General features: G+C 41.6%; 1 protein-coding gene across 1 annotated transcript in view; it reads right to left on the bottom strand.

Moving 5' to 3' along the window:
* Positions 1–458: 458 nt before the first annotated feature.
* The window catches only part of gal3st3 (galactose-3-O-sulfotransferase 3), a 47,384-nt gene continuing 20,592 nt past the window's right edge, over positions 459–27,250 (bottom strand). Inside the window, exons 2-3 of the mRNA XM_006805492.3 lie at positions 9,847–9,929; positions 459–6,475 (exon numbers count right to left, since the gene is read on the bottom strand). Coding sequence (XP_006805555.3) covers positions 5,155–6,475; positions 9,847–9,929 — 1,404 coding nt within the window. The 3' untranslated portion in view covers positions 459–5,154. The remainder of the gene's footprint in view (positions 6,476–9,846; positions 9,930–27,250) is intronic.

The raw sequence follows: 27,250 nt of genomic DNA, 5'->3' as shown, positions 1-27,250 counted from the left end.
GAGACTCCGGAGGGCCACCTCTTAGCAGCCAAAGCCATGGCAACAGCAGGCCATAATGACAGGCCGGTGGAGTGGGACACAGCATGGTGACTGCTTCAATCGCAGTCATATCAAACACACGCCGCTCTGCATTTTGTTTTTGTCCCGCTGAGAAGCAATTTGTTCATTCATTTAGGCGGGCGTGCTAAATGGAGGTAATTTCCAAAGACTGATTGCAGCCTGAAAAGTCTGGTTTCAGTCTTCAGGGAAATAGAAACCGTTTAGTATCTGAATCTTAATTGAGCGACTGTCGCCGTGTGTTATGTTTCACCGCTGATGAAGAGTGTGTGCGTGTGTTGCTGTGATATCCAGAATAATTCAAGGGTCCGCATATCTGGATAAATCTCACCGAAAAAGCGGCAGAGTCAAAAGACACTCACTCGCAGATGAATTGAAATCATTCAAACTTTATTCATCCCTCTCATCAACCATCATTACAAAGCTTTGGGGCCCCTAGCTCTGATTGTCACTAGCCATGTCTTCAGAGCTGTATCACCCACCCAACATTATCCAAGTATTCACAGAATTACAAAAAAACCAAACTCTCTCATTCTTCTCAGTTCACAGATAACCCCCTCCCAAAACATAATGTGCACATCAAAGAGGACAGTGGGCAACAATGCAGTTCATGTTTACTTCCCTGTGACACATAAAAGCTCAGCAGGTACACAAAAAAATGCTCTGATCCCACAAGGCTTTCATGTTCCAGTTTTTTTGTTTTTTTAAAGCAGCTTCACATTTCTCCTTCACAAGAAAAGAGGGGCCAGCTAATGTGGAGATGATGAGGTTTTTTTTGTTTTTGTTTTGTTTTTTAGCGTACCATTTTCACAGCCCCTCTGGCATAACCCAAGAAAGAATAGCCGACACTTTAGACATGACAGCAGGACCATTAGCGAAACACTCTGACATGAAGCAGAACAGCCGAGCAAACGTCTTGTACAATCAAAAGAGCGCTTACAGCCACTCGGAGGCAGGCTCTCAAATGAACGGTCGACAGGAAACACGTTCTTCATCTGAATCCCAGTCAGATATGGAAATCTGAAGAAGAGCGTTTGCAGATGCCCGCGTTTAATTTTTTATTTAATGACTGCAAACATAAGTTGAAAGTTCACGTAAAAGAAAAAAACTACATTCGACTATCAGAAACCTCTGTAGAGACCCAAAGTGTCCAAAATTGCAGAAATATGTATAAATGTATAGTTTCACTGAAAAAAATGAAGATAATTACTTTTTTTATTCCAAACTGTCTGTCTTTATCAGTTAGATCAAATCTAACACCAGGTTTTCGTCCTTTATGTGAAGCATGAAAAACAAACATGGTTCAGTTCAATAAATAAATAAATACATAAAACAATTTTCAGTCATTTTTTGGTCTAGATTTAAAATTAATGCAAATACTTTTTGATAATGTATCATTTGTTTTATATTAGCAGATTCACAAGTGCTTTAAGCAATTTAGGAGTTGCATTCACAGTCATGGTTTTTGTTTGTTTGGGAATGATGAAAGTCAGCATCAGCTGCCAGCTCCTTTGCAGCCGTGCTTCTCAGAGTGGGATCTGAGGACGTCTCAGAGGTCCGGAGTAATAACATCTTAGCAAGTAAGGAATTGCTAAATAGATAAATTTATGCTATTAGCTATATATTGTCCTTTACTTTGCACCAGTAGAAACTCAAAGAGTCAAAGTGATCTTGCTGCTGCAAAGCTGGATTTATTAGCCAACTATTGAGTTAGTGAACACATGCGTGAGTCAGTCAGCTTTTCATCTAATGCTTAATCCAAATTAGCTAACCCAGTGTTAGGATTTGAGGTAAGGACTCTGTAAGGAGTCCTAGGACCCAAAGATTTTGAGAAGCCCTGCTTTGGTAAAGGATAAGGCTGCTGATACTCCGTATGTTACTGAAAAAGCCAACAACACATTGCTCTTACGACATATAATCAATCAAGTTTGATGTCTCCAGTGCCTTTGTTGTCCAAAAATATCTGAAACACACTCACTGAGTCAAACTGTACTACTGTACAGTACTGTGCAAATGTTTGGAGCCAATCCTCATCTCTTTTCATTCTTTCCTATAGCTTTAAAATGATGCAAGAGCAATAGTTCTCCAGGCTTTCTGAGGCTCTTTCAAAGCTTTTCTTTGGACAAGTCCTGTGCTTGTAGCTGATCAGTTTTAATGGATTGTGTCTGAACAAATTGAGAACCAAAGGCGTGTCAGGCCAAAAACAGCTATCTACAACAGATTAACAGTATCTGAAGATGTCCTTATGAAACAGGAAAGAATCTAGCAAAGACCTGACACAGGACCTGAGAGATGGATCTGGACCTTCAACTCATGCATCTGATGTTCACTGCAGCTTCATCAGAAATGGTCTCAGTGGAAAGATGGTTGAGGTGTGCCAAACTACAGAAGACTGAAAATCAGTGGCAGCAGTTCTGGTATCTGTAAAACACGGTGAAGGTTCTTTCATGGTTGGGAGCTGCATTACAGCAGCGGATGTTTTGAATGTCCTTTGAAGCCTGGAAAACTATTCCTGAAGACTACTTAAAACAATAACAAGAAAGCTGCCTAAGAGAGTTCAGACTGTGCTGAAGAATAAAGGTGGTCCTACCAACACCGACTTTCAAGCTCATTACAATTGTACGCACTGCGTTACCATGTTTGTATACATATGTTTCAATAAATCGTCGTACCTATTTCCCATTTTTCTAACAACATATAAAGAAATAAAGGGTGACTCTAGACTTTTGCTCAGTACTGAGGCGTCTTTAGGGAGTTGTGGTGTGCTTTCACAGCAGGAAGTTGGCAGACCAATTTACATATTGCTGGTTGTGGTCTTTTCATGGGAGCAAGAAAATACAAAACCACAGCCTTCTTCATGTTTGCCCATGTTTTACAGTGCATGTAACCTGAAAAGGTTTTTACACATATCTGAAGACATTTCACATGTCTAATAAATAAAAACTATCATGCATTGCACACATTCAGATTCTCACAGCTACTTCATAAAACTGTGCATCCTCTCCTCGCGTCTGTTGCCTGATGGCTTCATTGCTTTTTATTTCTGAGCAGCAGCTGTGTGTGTCTATTTTATTATTATTGTTACCTGTGGTTTGACACACTCAAACCACAAACACGTAGTGTGGTTAAGTACTTAGCTCTGCTGAATGGGAGATTAATTCTGAAGCCACTAGAGTAGGTTCGATGTGCAGTTTGTTGTAGTTTTGCATTATGTATAACATGTACAGAATTAATATTTTAAACCGTTTCCACATGCCTTGTTCCATCTCTGCTGCCTGAAGTGGTAAGCCGTGCACACCACGAACCACCAAATCGATGGAAAAGTAGTTTTCATCCAGTGATTCATGAAAAATACCAGTTAAAATACAATAATGGGGCTCTTTAAGTCCCGATCATAAATAATACATAGTTTAATAAATCTTGCAGGCCACAGAAAAAAAACCCAAAAAAACCCCCGACATGAGCCGAGAGACATTTCTTGGCTCAAACACATACTCTCACACAACTATATTGTTCCTTCACTTCCTCAGCAGCACCCTACTGATCACCAGAGTAATAAAAGAACATAAATGACACATTAAATATGAGCAGAAAGCATTAAAAATGGATCACAGCCGAGATAAATGAAGACTCTTTAAGACCCCAGTCGGCCCAGCTGCCTTAAGAGGCTTTAAGGATCGTGCATTAACGCTCTCCCTTTGTCTTTCTGTGCTTCAGCGTTCGGATTGAGCAGCTTTCACCTGGTTGAACATGTCCTTAATGACAACGTACAGCCGTGTAACCCTAGAACCCGGGCCATAGGCGGCCCGTGAGAGGAGATGATTAAATATTCAAGCGCCACGATCCACAGGCTTCAAGTCTTTGTCCCATCAAGGAGTTTGATGTGTGTGTGATTATTGTATATGCGGCACAGGGTTGCTGGTAGGTTATTAAATCCATGCCTTTCATATTCAGGGCGAAGGGCCTGGAGATCTTATTGCAATAACGCCCAAGCTTTAAAGTAAATCCCCACATCCAGAAGCATCACCTTAACAGAGTCTCCACAAGGTGAGGTGTGATCTTGTCTGGCTGTTCGATGAAGTACCGGGGATTGGAGAAAAAAAGATGTTAGTGCTTCTTGGTGGATGGAGAGCCTGCCCAGAGGGCAACAGCCGTAATGACAGGGTGGTGAATGCAGAGAAGGACCTTAGAAGGAAGAAAGGGAGGTCAAAAAGCTGACGGGACACAGGCTTCGCACATGTGCTCAGTCTCTGTGGGACTTGTATGGCCAAATTGAGTATCCAGCAGTTTTTAGGCTTACCCTCAGGATAAGGTCTCCATCTCTCTGGCCTTTTTATCCCCTGTCCCTTCACTGATTTCAACTCTAGAGTTAGTAAGAAAAAAAAGGCCAAAAAAGGAAGAGTTGTTTTGTGCTGTTACATTAATGGTTGTGAGTTGATCTCAGTGTCTGTCTGGCCTCTTAGGAGGCTCTTCGGAGGCCTGACAGCCGATCCCTTTATGTCATTATGTCTCCTCAAGGACTTTAAGTGGCATATGTTAGGAGAGAGAGAGAGCAAATGAGAGCTTGAGAAACGGAGAACAAACACAAGTAACATGATACTATCCCAGTGTGATACACACAAAGCACACTCTGTGCTGCACAATAGACCCGATATCGCCACTTCTCTATTGAGTCCCAGTCGCATGAAACAGATTTCCTTCAAAGAACCACTTTCATCCGAAACCCTCTCATATCCACTGCAGTCAGGGCTGCAGAGGCGTACAGCTGGGTTAAACTTCCCTCCCAGTGTTCCTCCAGCTTTTGTGCCTTCCCACCCTGATAAGGTCTGATGGATCGGAAAGGAGAAAGATTAAAATTCAAGTCCAAGTATGTCCAATCCCCTTTTTCCTAATTTATTTTCATGTCAAACCAAACACACATAGAAGGAAGAGGGGATACTCTAATTCAAGATAAACCCAGACATTTCCCAAGGATAGCCTTATTCCCCAAAAACCCCAGACCAGCCAACAATCATAGTCTCATGGGTCATGATGAGTTAAACAATGCAGTTTGTTGGGCACTCGGATAATTTTCAAGTCTATGAGGAGTTTTCCAGCCTATGAGGACTGAGTTTGTGAGGGTTTTGTCCCTTGCTTATTTGTCCGACCTCGAGTTCCTGCAGCAGTCTTTGAGTTGATTCCAGTTCCTGAGGCCGGGGTTGCAGCAGCAGGCACTGGTGGCTGGCTGCGGTGGGCTGGATGTCTAAGCAGGGCTGTGCGTACGGGCTGCTGGAAGGAGTGTGACTGCTGCTGAGGGCGAGCCTGAGTGGTCAGACGGTACCGCAGTAACTGGGAACGTAGGAGCATCTTTGTGTACTGGACTTCCGGCATGATGAGCCTCAGGCAGAGCTCCTGGTCCTGGCTCGAGAAGCTTTGGGTAATATTTACAGGGAGGTCATAACCGACTATGTCGACTTTGCCGCTAGGCTGCCAGGGGCGGAGCTCCTTGTTTTTGATTTCAGCAGCTGAACGAACAAGCGGCATGCCTTCACCGAAACACCTTTTCATCAGCTTCTCCTGGGCCTCACGAAGGAGGCGCACCTCCCTCGCCACACAGGCTGGACCCACAGCAGAGATTTGACGCCACAGTGAAGCGTTAAAGTGATCATAGAGCTGGGCATCTAAGGAGTTCCAGGCACGGATCTTTTTGCGAAGATCGTCAGTCAAGCCCTGCTTGGAACTTGGCGTCCGCATGTTGAGCTTAACATACAAAATGTCATCCAGATCCCAGGAAAGGAGGTGTCGAAGTAGAACCAGAGATTCATCAAAGTACTCAGAGATCATCACTAGGGAGAACACTCGCTCCACCTGTGCTACAAAAGCTTTTGCATAAGAGACATCTTTCGCTGGGCGATCTTTGTCTCCGCCCAAGTCGTAGGTCAAGGTGTTACGTGCATACATGGAGTAGTTCTCCTCTGGTTTGTAGTAGCGCCAGGGTTCATCTAAGAAAGCTTCCAGTGAACCATTAGGGACCCTCTTGAAACTCTGACAGTACTGGTTATAGTAACTGAACAAGGACTCAAACATGGAGCCAGGCTCCCTCAGGATCGTGACGTATATCGTATCATTTGGCATCAGTCGTTTCAGCTCAGCCTTATTGAAGCGCATGTGGTTGGTGACGATGTTTGGCGGTAGCGTGTGCTGATGCACAGAGTGAGTTGTGAAGGATCGCGGGTAGCAGAACTGGTGACCGCAGGCCTGTATGGGTAACGCCACCGTCAGGTTGTTGCGCTCTGCAAAGCGGAAGAGGAGATTCTGCATGGTGCTGCTGGCAGTTTTGTGGGTTTTCAGGAAAACCACGTTACTGTGCTTAGGCTTCAGGCCGGAGTAAGGGTGAGAGTGCAGGGCTGGACAACCAAGGTGGAAGGCATCCATGGTCCTGGTGGCAAAAAACAACAAGTTTACTTAAAGCTGCATCAGCTTAAACAGCACAAAGAGCGGCTGTTCTAGATAAAATAGTGACATTAGAGACAAAGCTGCACACAGATAATGGAAGAAACTAATGTGTTGTACAGAACAGAAGCAACACAACAGGAAGGCAAAAATAGTAACCATAAATGGGACTGAAGGGAAAGGTAGAAAGATATAGCCGTGAGAGGAGAGGAGGCCAGAAATGCAATATATGATATAATATACAGTGTGTCTGTTTTTATTGTATAGTGGACTGACATTCACGGAACACACAGATGATAGTACAAATTATTACTTTTCAAAGTACAGTAAAGTTTTTATTGGCAGAATTATTCATGAACTTTATCAAAAGATCTTGGTGGCAGATGTTTATCAATTTTTAATGAAGAAGTAAAAAAGTTCATACTATATACATACAGTTAGGTCCATATATATTTGGACAAGGACACAAGTTTAGGTTTTCTTTGCTGTCAACCTCTTTTTAAAGGGACCAAAAACAATTGGACAATTAACTCAAAGGCTGTTTCATCAGTAGCTGTGAGCAGTTCCTTTGTTATGTCATAATCAATTTTAGCAGATAAAAGACCTGGACTTTATTTAAGGTGTGGTTCTTGCATTTGGAAGATTTTGCTGTGAACAGACAACATGCAGTCAAAGGAGCTCTCCGTGCAGGTGAAACAAGCTATCCTTAAGCTGTTAAAGCAGAAAAAAGCCTTTCCAAAGAAGTGCTACGATATTAGGAGTGGCAAAGTCTACAGTTTGGTCCATCCAAAGAAAAAAAGAAGGAAAGAAAGCACTGGTGAACTCAGCTATGCAAAAAGACCTGGACGTCCATGAAGACAGCTTTGGTGAATGATCGTAGAATCATTTGCATGGTGAAGAGAAACAGCTTCACAACAGCCAACCAAGTCAACAACACTGCGTGAAAGTAAATACAGAGGGTTCAATGCAAGGTGCAAGTCACTCATAAGCCCCAAGAATAGAAAGGCTAGATTGGACTCTGCTTAAAAAATATCTAAGAAAGCCAGCACAGTTCTGGAAAAAACATTCTTTGGACAGATGAAACCAAGATCAACATCTATCAGAAGGATGCCAAGACAAAAGTATGGAGAAGGCGTGGAACGGCTCATGATCCAAAGCATAGCACATCATCTGCAAAACATGGCAGAGGGTAGAGGTGGGAATCACCATACATCCCACGATACGATGTTATCACGATACTTAACGCACGATACGATATTATTGCAATTTCTTAAAATATTTTGCAATATTCAGATTCTGTACATAAAGGTAAACTTTATCAATATTCATTTTATCTAATATCAAAGTCTCACACTCAGTCTTTGTCTCATTTCAGTCAGTTTTATTGTTGACAAACTTGAACGGTTTGTATTACAGTCTAGTCCAACTTAACTGAATGCAACCATCTGGTACAATTATAGCTATTCTGAACTATGCAATTTATGAAAACTATGCAGCCCCTTCAGCAACTGAAGAATTTGAGAGTAAATTAAAACAAAATATAATTTTACATTAAATAAAAAAGTTTTAAACTTAATTAAAATAAAACATGTCTTAAATTAAATTAAGTAAACTGTCATGTTTATTGCTGCCATAAAAAAAGTTAAACACATTTGGACAGTGAAGGAATGTCAGGATTCTTGCTCAGAAAAAGGATCAACATGCTCTGAAGTCAGAGCATGTTCCAGTCCACAAAAACTTTTTTTGTAACAAAAAATCGATTTCTGCTGTCCCTGTATCAATACATTATTAGCAAACAAAATATCGCGATACTACACAGTATCGATTTTTTCCCCCACCCCTAGCAGAGGGAGTATGATGGCTTGGGCCAGTGGCACTGGGCACTAGTATTTATTGATGATGTGGATGAAGTGGAATAGTCTTGAATGGCCAAGTCAGTTACCTGATCTTAACCCAACTGAGCATCCATTTCACTGTTGAAGACTAAACTTTGGACAGAAGGGTCCACAAGCAAACAGCAACTGAAAGACTGCTCTGCAGTAAAGGCCGGGCAGAGCATTAAAAAGGAGGAAACCTGGTGATGTCCATGAGTTCAAACCTTCAGACTGTCCTTGCCATCAAAGGGTTTTCAACCAAGTATTAGAAATGAACATCTTATTTTCAGTTGTTTAATTTGTCCAATTACTTTTGACCCACTGATATGAAGAGATTATGTTAAAAGAAATGCTTTAGATCCTCACATTTTTATGCAATTGTTCAACCAACTAAATTAAAGTTGAAATTATGCACTTCAACTGCATCTGAGTTGCTTCAGTTAAAATGTTGTGTGTGGTAATGTACAGAAACAAAGACAAAAGTTGTCTCTGTCCAAATATTTATGGACCTAACTGTATGTCCTGAAGCTATGCAAAAGAGCATCTCTGAAAGCACAATGTGTCGAACTTTGAAGCAGGAGACCACACTCCAGGAGAAGCTACATTTCACACGGACTCACCAAAACCTGACAATAGAATAGAGTAGAATTGGAAAAATGTTGCCTGGTCTGAAGAGTCTTGATTTCTTCTGATGGTCATGTCAGAATTTTGTGTATATAATATGAAAGCATGGAGCATGGTGATGTACTAGTTTGGGGGATATTTTCATCACGCATTTTGAACCATTTAGTACCAGTTGAGCATGATTTAAACACCACAGCCTATATCTGAGTATTGTTGCTTAGCATCTCGATCTTTATGACTGACCACAGTGGCTGCTTCCATCAGGACAACACACCAAGTCACAAACTGGTCAAACTGGTTTCTTGATCCCAACAATGAGTCCACTATACTTAAATGACCTCCACAGTCACAGATCTCAACCTAATAAAGCACTTTTGGGATGTGGTGGAACACAGCTGACATGTGCAGTTAATGCATTTGCTGTAAGCACTGCAGGATACCAGTTCTAAATTCTCCTAAAATCTGAGGTGTTTGGTACGTATCACTGAATAAAGTAATATAAAGAATGCAGTGCTCACTGCAGAGTCAATGATAAGAGGTGGGATGTGGAAACAAGAGCGTTCAGGGAAGTGAGACGATAAAGACGTCGAGAATAGGAATTTGAAAGAGAACAAAACGCTGGGCTGTCAAAAGTCTACAGCACTCTACTTTTATAATTGGTCCCTCGACCAGCATGGCAGTGCTTAGGCGCTCAAGGTTTCCATGCTTGACTTTAATAATAAGCCCCTCTCTATTAATTTGCCTATGAGGCAAAAGTGTAGCACAACGACTGTCAGGATTTTTCACTGTAACAAGGACCATATGGATTTATAGAAGAATAATGGATATTTAATGTGTTTTCATATCGTGGGTCACTCACCAGGTCAAGTGACCCCCATGGTGCAGCAGAAGACTGATGGTACTGATGGCAATGATGACCAGGAATATCTTCTTCTTCCACATCTGTGGGAGGCAGAGGGAAAAAGACACAGCGAGTGAGAACTTAAGCAAAAACAGAGAGCAGGAGGGTGGCGGGAACGAGAGCAGATGGAGGTGTAATGAGAAAGCAAATATGAGGATCAGGTTCGAGGGAGAGCGACGGAGAAAATGGGCAACGCGAAATTGGGGGACAAGAAAAGAAGAGGAGGTTAAGAGACTGAAATGATGAAAGGAAGCAGTAATGAAAAGCGAAAGGAGAGAAAGGAAAGGGAATCGAGAAAGCGAATGAGAGCAAGAGACGGACACGACGCAGGATGATTTATTCAATAACTGCTGGGATCCATTAGCAGGAGAGGGGGATGCGTCTTGGCTTTAGTCACTCACTAATAACACAGTGAACGATACCTTCATTACCTTCCACAGCTGTAACAGTCACATTTATTGACACCCTGGGCAAATGGCCTCGTACATTAGGTCTTGTTAGAAATGACATACGCACGTGTGGAAAACAAAAAAAAACAAAAGCAGCACATCACGCTGAGATCACTCTATAGCAGAAACTCCTCGTGACACTCGACCCGTGCCGCTGAAAAGCTACGACGGGCAGTGGAACCCGGGAGGGAGTCCAAGCCTCTCTCGGCAGCGTCTCACTTGCATAACAATAGCTGACGTCTCTCTCCTTGATTACACTGTGATGCTACGATCTGCATGGATGCCAGCAGACGAGACGCGAGCTCGCGTTACTCCCAGCAGCTGGATTTTACGCTGCATATGCCGTTTGTGAAGGAGCACAAGTGCATCAGTTTGAAGCACCCGTGGTCCCAGTGGGGAAAACTACTGACCGTGGCAGAGCTGCTGCCACCCACTCAAACAAACATGATCGTTAATCTTTTGCTGTACAGATGCAGATGTTGTATGCAGGAGTGAAATAATCAATACATTTTGACAAAAATTGTTTTATTTGATTTAAATGGTGGTTTAATGTCTTTTTTAAAAATAGATCAGTTAAAGATTATCTCAATAAAATGTACTGCCCCCCTAAAAAGCTTTTTTTTCACTAAACAAGAACTCACGTTTTAAATTCAGAAGCAAGCACATACTCAATAAAGCTGTCAAATAACGCATTTCAGGAAAAAGACAAGAAAAAAAAACACAGCTATAGAGCACAGAGTCATGCTTTTGTTCAAAACCCACAGCTCATGAATAAAAACAAGATTTTGGGGGGGATCTTTGTGCAGAGGAAGCACAATTGTGAGAGAACAGTAAGTCACGAATCCAAAGTCAAATCTCCAAATGTACCCAAAAAGTAATTAAGCTTTCAGTGAAGAAATAACAGCTGACCTCATGTTGATTTGTAGAAGATTAAGAGAGAATGAGCCGAGTGTATACCGACATTCACTCCTGTTGTTTTTTTCCTCCCCGCTTTAAAAGCCTTGAACAGCTGTTGGCTGCTTTTGCAGGAATGTGCGTAAACACACGTGTGTGGGCACACAAATGCACAAAGCCGTAAGCCTGCTCTGATACCAAACAGGCAGCCGTGCTCTCACACTAATTGACACAGATTGTGCAGATGCACAGTTTGATTTGTTGATGCAGCGTGCCCTCTGCTCTCTTGATGACACAACCATCTGACCACAACTGGATCTATTCTTATTCATTTATTTTTTTATACTGAATTGCTCATTCATAACCTCAAATTTCAGTCCCATCTCCTGCATTTCTTATGTGGCAGAGCTGCCAGTTTGGTTCAAAGAATAGTCCACAGAGCTGCACAACAGGCATGCTGCTAATGTTTATCTTTATATTTGAATCAATTAATCTGCTTTTTTGCCTCTTTTTTTCTTAGCAAACATATTAACCATTTAAAGTCTTAACCATGACGTAGTTGCCAGTGTTCACTGAAATAAAGAAATTACATATTAATTTGTATCACATCTGCTACAAAGACTCTGTGGTGCAAAAGCAGAAAGACTCACTCGCTACACTTCCATAATTTACAGTGCTGATAGGTTCATATGGTGAAACAATATTATTACAGACTTTCTGTACACAGTAGACTCCGTCTCAGCAACGTGACATTAAGACGGTAAACTTCCAGATCCACAGATATCAAAACTTGGTAAGTAGAATCAAACAATACAGTTATTTTACATCATTTAAAAGGGTACTTAGTTCATATAAACTGTAAACTGCTTGTTAATGCAAATATCTAATCAGCCGTTCTCTCTGGGTGTCCCGTTGACGTTAGACATCAGTGAAAGACGCCTTTGCGCTGATATGAATCCCGCAGTAACGCTAATAACCACTTGTTAAAACAAAGGCGTGCAGATAAGACCGGCCCGGGGCAACTCCTATCAGCTAGGAACAGGAAATGGAGGCTTCAGTTTGCCCGCACTCACCAAAATTGGACAATATAAGATTGGAAAATGATGAGTCTCGATTTCTGCTGCAACAATCAGATGCTACGGTCAGAATTTGATGTAAATAATAGGAGACCATGGATTCCTCCTGCTTTGAATCAAAGATTTAGGTTAGTGGTGGTGGTGTGTGGGATGCTTTCCTTACACATTTAGTATCATCTGAGCATCATTTACCTGTGTGTTTGTTAAGTGTTGCAGATTTCATGATGAAAACCAGAGTTTAACCCAAAAATGTTTCCCCGTGGTCAAGCTTACACTGTTCCAAAAAATAGTAATGTCAAAGTATCTTACTGTATATTTTACAGTTTTGTAATGTCTTTCTAGGATATCATTAAATTTACATAAGTAGACTGTGATCTTACATGTCAAAGGTAAAATAACATAACAGCTCTGTAAATATAGTAAAACACAATTTACGTGTTTGTTAAATATATTTTTTTGTACATATGCATATTTAGATTGTAAAACTACATCCAGAAATGTATCATAATTTCACGAATATTTGTCTGTTATGTGAGAGAATGATCTGTTAAATTCAAATGTAATACTATGGAAAAATATATAAAATGATCGAAAATTAATGAGAATAATCAATAATTAAAGGAGTATTTGAATTGTAATTTTGCTGAAAAAGGTGACGTGTTGGGGGAACAGCTAGTTCTCTCCCATCATGCCTTGGGACATGTGCTGCTTAGATGTTCTTGTTTTATTGTTTATGGTTATGTTACTTTTAACTGTTATCTTGAATGTTGTGTTTATGTCGTGGTGCAGAGTCACTGACAGTTGTTGTTTTGTAGAGGGAGTGCTGTACCATGAGTGACTTCTGTTGTGCTGTTGTTGAACCTTGAGGCACATCGTAGCACCAGCAAGTGTTTTAATAAAGAACTCCCCTATCAGCTTGGGGTTGGATGACAAGCTCAATCTCTCTCTGTAAGCTTCTTTGTTAAGATTCCTTTGCATGCCACAATGTAAAACATTGTACAGCCACGCTGTGCTAATTATAAATTTTGAACAAGAAATGTAGAGTTAGGAATTGCAATTGCAATCTCAGAACAGAAATAGGCCTCTGCACCTGGGGTGAGGGTGTGGCCATGAAAACAATGTGACATGCCATTGGATGTTGGGACACATAATAACATGACACTAAGCATCGGCCAATGAATGTGAACTAACAACAACCAGGTCGCGGGTGTGGCTGCGACCGTAGGAAAATAATATGAAGGTATTTTACTGCATTTTACAGTAATGTTCTGTTCTTCTAGAATATCATTAAAGTTATGTCAATAGACTTTGACTTCACATTTCAAATGTAAATTAACGTTAAATCACTGTAATGTAATGAAACATAATTTTCATGATTATTAAATGTATCTGTCTGTACATATGCATATTTAGATTGTTAAAATATATTTACAAATGTATCATGATTTCACAAATATCTGTCCGTTATTTGAAAGATTGAACTGTTGAATTCAAATGTAATGCCATAATGCTATAAGCTTGTGTTACATCACATAAGTATTGTTATCATTGCTAGTTAGGGCTATGGCTTTGCTAGGCATTGCTAGTCGTGGCTCAAGAGTTGGCAGTTCGCCTTGTGATCAGAAGGTTGCTGGTTCGAGCCCCGGCTCGGACACTCTCCGTCGTTGTGTCCGTGGTCAAGACACTTCACCTACCGCCTACTGGCGATGGCCAGAGGGGCCGATGGTGCGATATGGCAGCCTTGCCTCTGTCAGTCTGTCCCAGGACGTGCAATCCATTATTATTTAAACCAACTGTTAACTGTATATTTCTGTACATTTACGTATTATGATTCATATTGCCACATTCATTGACCTTGTTTATAGGTAATTTCATTGTTTGATCACGTTAAAATGTTCCTAATTTAATGTCTAAAAGCACTTGGAAAAGGCAGAATCCTGCGAACTTAGCGCAACAAACTCTATTTTCATTATTACTGAAAATGACCGTATTTTTATGGGACAGTTATTTTCTGTTATTTTACGGTCGTATTTTGGCGCCCCAGCTGCCGTAATATTACCGTTTTTTTAAGATGTTTTTTTTTCTCCTATTTATAGATGATTTCATTGTTTAATCACATTAACATGTTCTTAATTTAATGTTTAGCGGCACTTGAAAAAGGCGAGATCCCATGTCAAATTAGCGCAACTAATTGTATTTTCATTACTGGAAATAACCGTATTTTTATGGGGAGTTATTTTCTGTTATTTCACGGTCGTATTTTGGCGCCCCAGCTGCCGGAATATTACCGTTGTTTTAGGATGTTTTTTTTAACAGTGTATGCTAGTTGAGTTCAAATGTAAACAAAAGTCTTCTTTTCATCGGTCGACATTTCGTTTCCTCCACTGGATTTGAATTCAATAAAGACTTTGCTTTTAGTCTATTTCTACGTTTTAATCGGACCTCATCAACAAATGATGCTGACATCTTAATTTTCTAGTTGAAAAAATCTATTCGACCAATCATCATCATCCCGAGGTTCCCCGTGTTTATTAGAATGGGTTCTAAGCACTTTAATGTGCCTAGATGCTGCAGTGTAAAATCAGAAGGTGATAGCACGTTATCCAAGAGGTATGAGAACAATGAATGAATTCCTTAGATCCACAAGTGGTTTCTCTGTGCCGCGCTTATCATTCCCCAGCTATGTGTTCTTTGATTTACAGCAAAAGTTGTTCTCTGCTCCACTGGAAAGAAGAACTGTCAAGACTTCACCTGAGCACAGACTGTCTGAAAACTACTCATCGCACTTAGTGTGGAAGTGGGTTCTTTTCTTCTCTTTAATAAATAAAACACAGTCTCTGTGGATGGAGATACTCGTGTTTTCCTTCGGTACTTTGGGACTAACTGTCACTCACTCTTGGACCCACAGAAGATGACACATGCCTCTGTGGAAAATGTTTCACTTTAGCAACTGATTTCTCAGATCCCTTTGCATTTTTCTCAACAAACAAAGAAGCTCCTAAACCTGTGTTCAGGCACACAAATATTAGAAATGGGGTGAATGCACAAAAAACACAGTCTTCTTGTTTTTAATGAGGTTTTCCAGTATGAGTGCAAAGGTTGTGGGACTCCATGAACTACATTGCTACTGAAACAGAGAATAAAAATGGCTGCATTCAGCATTTGCAGATGAACCCGAGTAATGTCTGCTAAAAAAAGCTAAAGTGGGAATGAGGGTAAATGTTTAAATATGGCTTCAATGAGAATTTTAAACACGACAAAAAGTACTTCAACTCACTTCATTAGGTACATCTGTTCAACTTCTCTTTAATACAAATATATAATCAGCCAGATACATAATAAAAACCCAATGCATATAGACATGTAGACAGGTACTCAGCACTTGCTGCTGTAAACCCACTTCCATCAGGCCTCAACATATCGTCTGCATACCGTGGTTTTAACGGGTACCTTCATGGGAGAATGGCTGCTTCAAGCTGATAGAAAGGCGACAGAGTTACAACCATGTATGCAGAAGAGCATCTTTGAATGCACAACATGGTGAGCAGCCGATCAGCTCACCCTTTCCCATGCTAGGAACCGCAGTGTGTAGACATGTCTGCACTTCAGTGTAATAGGTGTAAAAGATAAAGGTTCAGTTGATGGATTGGGACAGTGCCTCTACATGCCTTTGGTTGCTACTGCTGCTACTGAGCTAATCCAACGTAAAGAAAATGCAGCATTTATTTCATGGTTTGATTTGTGGATGTTTTATATGGCTCCATTTCATGGAGTCAAACAACAACAGCTACATCTGCATGAAGCGGAGCGAGACAGACTTTTCCTCACCATCCTAAGAAATGTTACCTTTTCCAGGCTGATTAATTACATTTAGTTACCCCGGGTTCTTCACCTAAAGGGTAGATCTCATTTGCATAAGAAAATGTCAGCGTAATACCTGTTTTGAACGAAGCACGTAAACACAGACCGATCCATCGTGGCTCGGTGAGCAATGACATCAAGGCCAAAGCTGATGCAAGGCAGTGATAAGACACAATGAAGCAGTAAGAAGTAAGAAGAGCAGGTTTGTAGCCCTGTGAGCGTAGATGTGTGTGTGTGTGTGTGTGCGTGTGTGTGTGTGTGTGTGTGTGTGTGTGTGTGTGTGTGTGTGTGTGTGTGAGGGGGATGGAGGAAGATCATGTGTCACAGTGAGTTAATAAGAAAGGGATTTAAGTGGCTTTCAGCAGGCAGACTCGACCTCTTCCCCTTCATCCACCCTCAGCCGCTGCCACTCTCTCCTCCCTTCACCTCGTAATCATCTTCCTCCTCTTTATCCTCCTTCGGCACAAACACTCTGGCCTCTTTAATTAAAAATGTCTGATTAGGTTTCTCTAACGATCGCTGCAGATACAAAAGCACCGAGTGAGAGGACACCCAATCCTGTCAGTGGTAGTAGTACGGCTTGTTTTGTGAATAAAATGAAGGCATCAACGTGTTGCTCATTACCCCGGACTTGGCAGCTTTGCCCGTTCCTAAAACCTCATGTCCTTTGTTGTTCAGTGTTTTTAAGTTTCATTCTGGTATCTCTAATTTAATTTAGTCCAAAAAAAAAGCTGCAACTAACTTAGCCACTGATGAACTGATAACACTTGTTTTCAGTAAATGCATCTACCACAGACACATGGAACATATCTGTGATACACATGGCTGAATTCTGTTTGACTGTTTATTTAAAAGGCAAAGAAAATTCCACTTAGGATGACGCTAAGGTGGAATTTTACTGAAACATATCACCACACCTCACATACCTACAATAGAGTGCTTTTGTCTTTGTAAAAAGCGCATATTTGTTAGAGACTCATATTTCTCTGCAGACACAGTTTATGTAAGGTGCTGGTAAATCACAATAACACTTTGTTCTCGTTCCCTCTTTACTAAAACATTAGATGTAGTAGGGTTCTCACATTTGGCCTGTTAAATACATACACATATTAGTTTGTAATGAAGCTCTAATAACAATAGTTTTAAATCATCCAGCAAGCGATGAGGCGACAACTGTGCTTATTCGTGTCTTTTTTAATTTATCTGCTCCCAAACTTTGTGCCAAGTCTCTTCCATCAGTGCAGTACTCATTTTATTGTGAATCTATGCTACGTTTCGGCATTACTGCTTTTGTTGTCTGCTCTAAGCTTGACCCACAGACAGGCAGAGGTAACTAAAAAGTCGGAGTACAGTGGATTAGTGGCCTTTTCCACCCTAAACACAACCAGACGGGCAGAGGATTGAGAGAAGCTCGTTGTGCACACTCGCAATAATCTTGCCGCAGTCAGTCTCTGTTTCCGCTTTTATGACTGTAGCGTAATACATGTTGTGTCATCTGCCTCACCTCAGTGTGTGCTGTAGAAAGGATGAAAGTAGCATGTGTAAATATGCAAAGTGCCAGAAACAACTACCTCCCGCTGCAAACACAACGGCACCACTTTCCGAGCAAACGAGCATGCTAACACAAAGCTAGCAACGAAAGACTTCCATGTTCAGAGTGATGCCAACCCAAACCAGGCTAACCGGCACTGGATATGTTTTTCTTTCAGGCTGTGACAGTTTGCAAACACAATTTAATCTGAGATCGAGATAAGTCAAAAAACAGCATCTCTTTTAAATTTTCAAATTCTGTCCTCCAGCCTCTACTATCTTTCGGAGAGTGTACCTCTGCTCTCCCAGAGGTCTTCTTTTTACATCTCCGCTGCTGTTATGTGAAAACACAATATCTCCAAAATGTCAATGCTTCATGAATCAGTGAAAACAAAAGCGAAACACTCTTAAAAAGTTATATTTCCTTTGGCTCTGTGCGAACCCAGGGGTGAGCGTTGGAGTAGCCTGGCTCTGCAGAAATCCAGCAGCGACACAAGAGAATTACGATTCAAAGACAAATAATACATGCGGTGAGAGAGAGAACCTAACGCACACAGTAACACTCAACAGCCACTGCTTGATAGAGAAGCAGAGGAAAAAACTATCAAACTAACACGCGCATTTAACCAGCTGTTCACTGCAGACCTTTGCCACACACACACAAATGCAAAGCTGACTTCTACCTAATGAGCGTGTATAAGTAGCTTCCTCGCTCCGGGGCAACAGCAGCTGCTCCACTCTATAATCGTGTCATCTATACTGATGCCACATTATGATCTCTGACCATAAAGGGACTTTTACAACACTTAGATGCTCTTTAATGTTTCAAAGAAATAAAAGTCACACGCATCATTCCAGACTTTGACTCCACCGCATGTATATCTTGTATTTTTATCACACTGTGTTTGCCTGTGGCTTCCTGCTGATCGATTAACTCCATAGAGTCTATCTCATTAAAGAAAGCCACATATTTACATGTACGTACACAAACACATTAAAGGTAACATGCCAGAGTTCAACCTGGCATAATTGTTGTCAGACAGGACAGTGTAACACAGTCATAACCAGTCACCAGGACCTCATTAGGTGCACCTTGCTCGTACTGGGTTGGACGAGCTTTTTCCTTCAAAGCTGCTTTAATTCATTGTCTCACCTTCAACAAGGTCCTAATCATTAACTAGCCTAAACATGAAGACACATGCAGAAGACAGAGTAAAGGCTATTTTATTTTAGCCCAAGTTTAGTTTAGATTGTATGCATACCTTATTTAATCTGACATTACTGTACTTGCGATTATTTATTCAAGTTTTCACTCTTTGAACGTGATTTTAATAAGGCAGGTAAAAACCATGACAGGGTTTACTGTCACTAAACTATTAAAACTATTGCAGTTTCTCAAATGGAAACTAATGGGTATTTTACTTTGAAAAAAAAATGTGTTTTTGGGTTGTTGTTTTTTTTTTGCTCATCAGATAAAAGTATTTCTCTATTTTATAAATGTGGGGAAAACTCACTGGATTTTTTTCCCTTTTTCACATCGTTCTCTGTAAACTGTAGAGATAGTTGTGTAGAAAAATCCCAGCAGATCAGCAGGTTGTGAAACAACCATGACACGTTCACATACAGTTCTTCCTCATTCAGATGCTCAGGTTGGGCGTAGGAGTATAATTTATGACATATTTCTGTTCTTACATGCAATGAATTTCTGTCATGAGATTGACAGTTTAGATATTCGCACAAAAAAGCAGTTGGACGGGTGTAACTAGTAAAGTACGCAAGTACATCAGAGACATCATAGGCACCCTTTCAGTCTGTCTGTTTTTAAACAGTTGTAACGTGTCCCTGTGTATAATCTGTGAGTCTCTGAGCTTCTGCACTCATTACACTGGCAGTAAAAGACATACTAGCTGGAAAGCTCATATCTAATGTGGTCGTCTGTGGCTGTTGTTCAGAGATGCTCTTCTAAATATCGAACAAGTTCTGTTCGATATTTATTCTGATCTGTTAACTCAAATGATCTTGAACACAAATGTTTTCTCTTCTTTGCTTTGTTTAATCCGTAACTTTGTAGCACTCAGGTGTCACAGTGCAAACACGTGCATTTCACCCACATTTGTGACTAAAAGTAGACCTGCAGTAGGACAGGCAGAGCTGTTACCGAGACACAGAGCTCAGGTGGAGCGAAAGAAAACGTCCAAACCAGCAGCGCTTCTTACAGTGATCACCATTAAAGCCTTTACTGAGATACAGCCGGCTCTGTAGCTGCTCCATCCACCACCGTCTCTTTCACACAGAGAAAATCTGCTGCAGTTCAAACAAAATATGAACTGCTAACTTCGTTAAAATCCTGACGGCAGCCGTCCCACTTTATATGCAGTGTTGGGAAGGTTACTTTTAAAATGTATTCCATTACAGATTACAGAATACATGCCCCAAAATGTATTCTGTAACGTATTCCGTTACGTTACTCAATGAGAGTAATGTATTCTGAATACTTTGGATTACTTAATATATTATCATGCTGTTTACAACTACGTGAATGTACTATTGCTGTGATTTATTACTGTTACTGAAGGTCCGCGGCTCCGAACCGTAGTAAAGGGACCTCTGGCTAATACGGTGGGTTCGTGTCGGGCTCGTAGCCGAAAACTAGCTTTACTTACAGAGAGAGGCGTTGAAAGGCTGCTGCAACGGGACTTATTGTTTCAGAGGAAAACATGAACACAGTGTACAGTCGAGTCTTAATAGCTTACTTACAACTGGGCTCGTCAGGCACTCTTCTTGGCTGCAGTGGTTATTATTATATTTACATGCTTCCAGCTCCCGTTTTTGCTCGATGACAGCTCCTACTTTTCCTTTTTCTCCCTCCCTCGTTCACAGACACCTAACGGGTATGGCAGTCCATTCTCACTGCAGCACGGACTACACTGCCTATGATGCAGCGTTGCCAACTCCTCAGTAAGGAAAATCGCTATTGGTTGTCCTAAAAGTCGCTAGAAGTCGCTAAATGACGTCATCACCTAATTTGCATAATTGGTCATGCTAATGTCATTGTAACCTATGCTGCTGGAGAGAGAAATAACATCGTGGACGAGACATAAAGTGAGCAAAAAACGTCCTAAATGCATTTAGAATTTATTTAGAACTACAAATTAAATTTCTTTTAGCAATTATTGTTTTTTTAATGTCACAATTCCAACCCTGCTCCTTTACCCGGGCTTGGACCGGCAAAAGTGACCCGAAATAGGCACTCTGGTGGAGTTACTTTGTGTGTGTGTGTGTTTATAAGTAGTTTTACACCTGATCCACAAAACAGCATAAGAGTAAAAGAAGAACTGACTGCGTTACAGCACCCGCTGCTTGTTGAGAGTAAAAGCGATATGCGCTTTCACGTCTTTTTTCTTTCACGTCAGGGGGGCTGAAAACTCGCTAAATATAGCGACAAAGTCGCTAAGTTGGCAACACTGCTATGATGCTACATTCTTTAGAGCTATACCTGTAGCATTCTGCCTATTAGCTTAGCACAACAACAACAGGCGCTCTCTCACCCAGGAAACACGCAGAGCGAGAGCGTCACCCTGTAACCATGGCAACCGTAACGCTGCCGCCTGGAACAACAGAACGTAGCTGTCAAACAAAACCCAAACAGTCCTGACCCGCGACAATATGAAACAGGAAAGTACCGCCGTGTAATCCATTTATTTCAACAAAGTAACTGTATTCTAAATACCACCTTTTTAAACGGTAACTGTAACGGAATACAGTTACTCATATTTTGTATTTTAAATACGTAACGTCGGTACATGTATTCCGTTACTCCCCAACACTGTTTATATGGCAGCAATACCTGCAGCAAGCAGGGGTGAGTATAAAGGGGGGCGTGGGGTGTGCTGGGCCGTGTTTATTTCAAGGCTTTTACTAATATTATTTTTGCACATTTAGATCAGTATAAATAAATATTATGTTAATTAAGTGGTATTAAAATTTAAAAATAACTAAATACACTTTTTTACGGGATCATAAAACTGTGACTCTGCCACTGACCTGGGGTTATTAAAGTAAACATTGAATAATTATTAAGATTAATTATTAACATCAACACAATCAGAACCTTTGAATGTTTCAAAAATACTTTCCTCAGCGTGAGCATGCAGACACACGCAGATGTAGAAAAACACATACACACGTACCTAGCAAAATACGCGGTGACATTGTCAGCCCTGATCACCAGCTGATCACGGGGCCGGGTTTAAAAGAGAGACGCCACCCACCTGTTCGCCGCTCAGACATCGTTCTCCTCATGTCAGAAGCTCCAACTCTTTGCCGACGTCAGTTTCCGTCTGATTCAGCAACCGTGAGTGTTTTTCCTCTCGATTCTTTTTCTCATCCCGGCTCCGCTCGCTCTCCGTCTGTAACGCCAGTTCCGAAGCCACGCTTCGTGCACTGATCGTTACTAGAATAACTGCGTGTCTGTTCCAACCCATCGCTAGCCTTCGCCGCGTTTGGGTCTAGCCAGCACGCCACACGGGCACGCCGAATTACCGTGTGTAGTTCGCCCGATCGTGACAGACATGAAGAGACCGGGAACGCCACATTTGAGACAGCTGCAGCCTTAGCTCGAAGCAATCTGAGCATTCCCCTCTGACCTCTGACATTAACAAGGCATTTTTTCTCCTTTTCATGCCTTTCACTGTGCACTTCAGAGATGACTGTGTGGAAAAATGCCAGCAGGTTTTGAAACACTCACGTCGACACGCCACGTATACGTGCAATATATCACCTTTCTTCCTCACTTTGATGATCAGTTTGATCTAAAGCATACCATAACAAAGGACAACAAAGAACAACAAAGCACAGCTTGCACCGGCGGGTGTGACGCCGCTTTTTGTGGGAATTTAACGGCACCATAAAGAAGTGGTCTGTGCGTATGTCGGTGACTATGTATCAACATGCCATCCCAGTTCTTTCTGAAACACACACCGCATGCACAGCTGCTCTGACCCCAGCCACCAGGCCATGACGCTGGCATTGGGAAACCAAGTGCAAAGCACCAGTTTCCCATATGACACTGTAAATAGATGAGCAGACCTGAGGTTACGTTTGCATCACTCGTGCCCTTCATCAGCTATGTGGAAAATTCTGAGGTGCAAGCAAGCCAGTGATGCTGGTGCAAGATCCACGTGTTCCTCAAGCTTCATTCACATTAGTAACGAGAGCTGCAGTGGCCATAACGGCAAGCCCGGGTGAAAGGGTCACTTTATTAAAATAAAGTGATAAAGTGCCAGCTGCTGAATAACGCTCTGGGACAGTAAGGCAGGTAACTGCCTCGATCTGAGAACTTTTATCACAGTGTGTGCTCACGAAGGTCAAGAAAATCATCACATCACACATTTATTGAACTTAAACGGGGAATAAATAACAGAAAAATGAGGTGGAGTTAGTGGGAGAAGACAGAGATTTGTCTGGTTCGGACTTAAGCTCAAAGCAGGGTGGTGTTTTTGCCCACCCACTTCCACCTGGTTTGTGGGTAACGAATTGAGAACAGCAAAAAAAGAAACAAAACTCAGGCCGCTGTGGACCAGCAGCTGTCTTTTTGTCATCCTGGCTTGAGTCAAATTAATCTGTGCGCGAGTTTGAGGGAGAACATTCAAACTCCACATAGAAAGGCTGAGATCAGGGCTTTAATATCAAATTAGATTAATTGCACAGCCTAGAAAAACATGCTTTTCAATCAGAACCTCTGTAATATACACATGACTGCATACCAACATAGTATGTCTTAAACCTCCTGTGGTGGCAATCGAGCTGTAAAATCTGGATACTGGATCCTTTCCAGGTCGAGGGCACCCGGCCATTCGATCTGACCTCCCAGCACAGTCCAGCAATTTTCTGCCCTGCAGGGATCAATAAATATCTCATCTGATTATTGTTTTTGTTTACAAGGTGCAGTGACTTAGGTTTGACTTTGCAAATTGTGAGACGTTGTGGGGTGCCCTTGTTGGAAAAGAGAGAATCAATAGCTGGACGAGCGGCGGTGGAGTCGAAGATGTGCTGGTAACAGCTGCATCCTGATGCCGGCATGTGTCTTAATATCTGTAGCTGCTTAAGGACAAAGACTTTATTTTGTTCACGACTGAAGGGATTTACTCGAGAGCAAGGCAGCTAAATGCTAAGACTGTTGTTTAAAGTTGTTTAAGCGTGCCATTCGGAGCTACTGTATTAATCAAGTTCTGAGAAATCCTCAGGGGGCTTCGGGACAGTCTAAGAAATCACTCATTTTCCAGGAAGGCTGTTTTCTAATGTCTGATCCCTTATCTCTGAAATCCTCTAAAAAATCAATCTGGGATATGAAGCTTGAAGTTATTTTCTACAGCTGTACCTCCTCGCCCACATCTCCGCTGCTCCACCCTTTCACTTAATGCCTCTGAGTGAAGTAAAGATCCTCCAAGAGCAGAGATATTTTTAAACCCATTTCATACTTAGGCTAGACGGCTGCTTTAAGGCAATATTGGGAAGTCATGCACTCCAGCAGCAGCAAGATAAAGGTGCCTTTTTGATCTATTGGTGTACAACCAGTGACGGGAGTGTGAGTCTTGAGCTCAGCTCAGTCATTTATAGTTATTTTTTCTCTTGTAGAAATGAATAAATGAGATATAAGCGTGTAATAGTTTCATCATTTCTGTAAATTTCACCTCACAGTGCATTCACACTTGTGTCGATTACGCCATTTTCCTGCAACTTTTTTAATTTCCGTCTTACCAGCACTGACATTGATCTATCATCTATCTGTGTAGGGCCATGGAAAAAGCTCTTTTCTTTGGTATGGTAAGAATTTTAAAAACCTACGTCACCTTGTTCGGGAGTTACTGCATTCGCACTCCACCCACACGCCCAGCGGGGTGACGACAATTTCTCATTAGCCTTTTACAGTTGAGGAATAAAAATGTAGGGAAATATCCTTAGCTTTATAATCTGTGAGTTTCTTTAGTTTTATTACAGCTTGCCTGATGAGGCATTCAATGACATGTTTACTGAGACTGTGGACATCTACAATACCATGATACACTATGAGTCAACTGCTTTCAAAGAGCTGTTTTTATCGTAATCACTGCTCTAATTTTCCTAAAAAAGCGTCTGACACATTCCCTGCACACAGTAATAATTAAAAAGACTAAAACTAACAATGAAGTGGATAAAACCAAAGCAGAACTGACCATTTTTAAACAATAAAAAATAGAAAATCCACTCTGGAAACAAACTGAAACAGAAAAGAGAAAACGTTCAGAGGAAATAAAAATAATTAGAAAATACAAAAGTATAATCACACTGTCAGGTATTCATTACACTTCTTTACTCTACACCTTTAAGTGCTTCCTAGCTGCCAAGCCCACATTTACACAAACACTCTGATTGATGCACTAAGAGAAATTTGGGGTTCAGTGTCTTGCCACAGGGATGAACCTCCCACACCTCCTCAGCCACAGCTGCTCCATTATAATTTATATCAGAATGTGTGCACGTCCTCAGAGGATGCTGTTTTGCTTTGTGTTACGCAGATGATACTTTTTAGTCCTTTGTCTTTCGACCAATGTCATACATTAGTGTGTTGATTCATCACTGCAGAGGTGAACCAGTCAAACCAGTAGACTCATGTCATGTGCTTTTGCAAGCTTTGCCTCCATTGATGGAAAAGTTCACAGTAGCTGCCGCCCGATATGAATTCTGGTAAAAAGGTCAGATTTGTTGTTATTTACGAGATAAGCGGTATTAAGCCTGCTGAACTTGGAGGGCGGGGCTCAGCGTGAGCAGTCAATAAACACCGTGCTGAATCAAACACTTCTTATTTTGTTGGGGTGTGTTGGGGGTGGGGGTGTGGACGACGACCCGAAGAGGATCACAGCTTCTGCCTGCGCCCGTGCAAAGACTATTTCTCTTATTGCTCTCTCCCCACAGTCTCTTGCCTCCCATTCTCATTACTTTAATCTCCACTGCACCTCACTGACCCACCCTCCTCCTCCTCCTCCTCCTCCACCTCTCCTCTGGGCTTTTCCTCTCCCCATCTCTCCATCTCCCAACCCTTTATCTCTTCCCCGTATCCCTACAGTGCTAAATCACCACGCGCCCCACCCTGTTTCTGGAACTGCTAGAGATGGCTGGAAACAGAGTGGATGTCTATACTTTAACATGTATGTTAATACGTGTGTGTGTGTACGTGTGTGTGTGTGTGTTTGGGTGGGTGTGAGAGCACGCAGCTGTGTTTGTGCCTGCCCGTCTGTGTGTGAGTGCTTGTGCATGACTGCGCCTAAGAGAGTGTCCGGATCATTACTTGTCTGCAGGGTAGACTCCCCGTGGACCCACACATTCAGGCTTTATCTTACCCCAAATGACCCCCCAGAGAGAGTGATGAGAGAGCAGCAGGGAAAAAAGGGGAAAACAGGGAGCGAGGGGGGGATATGGGGTTAGTGAGGGAGAGAGGGGATGTGGGGTGAAAATGGGGAGGAGAGGCAGAACAGAGGCAGCCAGGGAGAGAGATAAGATCTGATAAAAGACAACCAGAGAACATGTCAGGAGAAAATGAAAGAGGCCTGAGACCAAATGAGCGGGTAGAATCAACATCGGGCCTTGTACTTGTGTGCTTATCGACGAAAAGCCTTTTAGATCATTTGTTGCTAACAAAAGCCTTAAGCCAAATCCAGGGAACGAACACGAGAGAAACAGAACATCAGCAACACAATGTTCCCTTCAGCAAAGTCAAATGACAGGCACATCTTCTGGTTTTTCATCTGCTTGTATAGACACTGTCTACGGGCTAATCCAAACACTGAAATGTGGTGTCTTTTGGCTCAACAGCAGTTTTGTGATAACGTCTGAATTACAGCGTCAAAGGTTGAAGAAAGCTCGTCAATGCTGCGAAAGAACAGGAGCGGCGAGTGGTGCGTTTTGGGTTTTTTTAACACCACTGAACCGTTGAGTACGCTTTATCAGATGTGCTTTCAGAAGGCTGAGAAACCTTTCTCCACCTTTCTCCTCCATCCACACCTTTAACACATCAAACATGCCGGGATGTTGAAAAACCAATAATGGGAGATTTTGCAGCTTTCTGCACGATGGCCGGCTTTTTCCCTCTGCATCTGAGGGAGCAGCTTCCACTCGCATCACACGACACATCACAGCATGGTGTAACACTCTGACCTCTTCTTCAAGGTCAAATAAATTCAAACTTTCATAAAATGTATTTTATCTTTAAAAATGTGCTTCAAATTCGACTTCTTTTGTCTGTATTGGCAACATTTAGGAAACGATACTGATATATGGGGATTGTGAATATCACATTCTAGTTTGCATCCAAATGCAAATGTCACATTTGCCCTGCAACCTCACTTTTACATTTCACATCTGCTTTTCTTTCAGGTTGAGTAATGTACAAGCGCACCGAAAAACTCTGTCTTAAAAAACATAATCGCAGCGTGAAAAAAGAAAATTAAAATTAAAATCAAGCCATGATGAGTTGGTCCTGATGTTTTAAATGAAAAAAATATTTAAAGAGTTTTC

The sequence above is a fragment of the Neolamprologus brichardi genome, chromosome 3 (genome assembly GCF_056152115.1).
Source record: "Neolamprologus brichardi isolate AB-2024 chromosome 3, ASM5615211v1, whole genome shotgun sequence".
NCBI lineage: Eukaryota > Metazoa > Chordata > Actinopteri > Cichliformes > Cichlidae > Neolamprologus > Neolamprologus brichardi.
The sequence above is the reverse complement of the archived record's forward strand: the minus strand, read 5'-3'. Positions and strand labels throughout refer to the sequence as shown.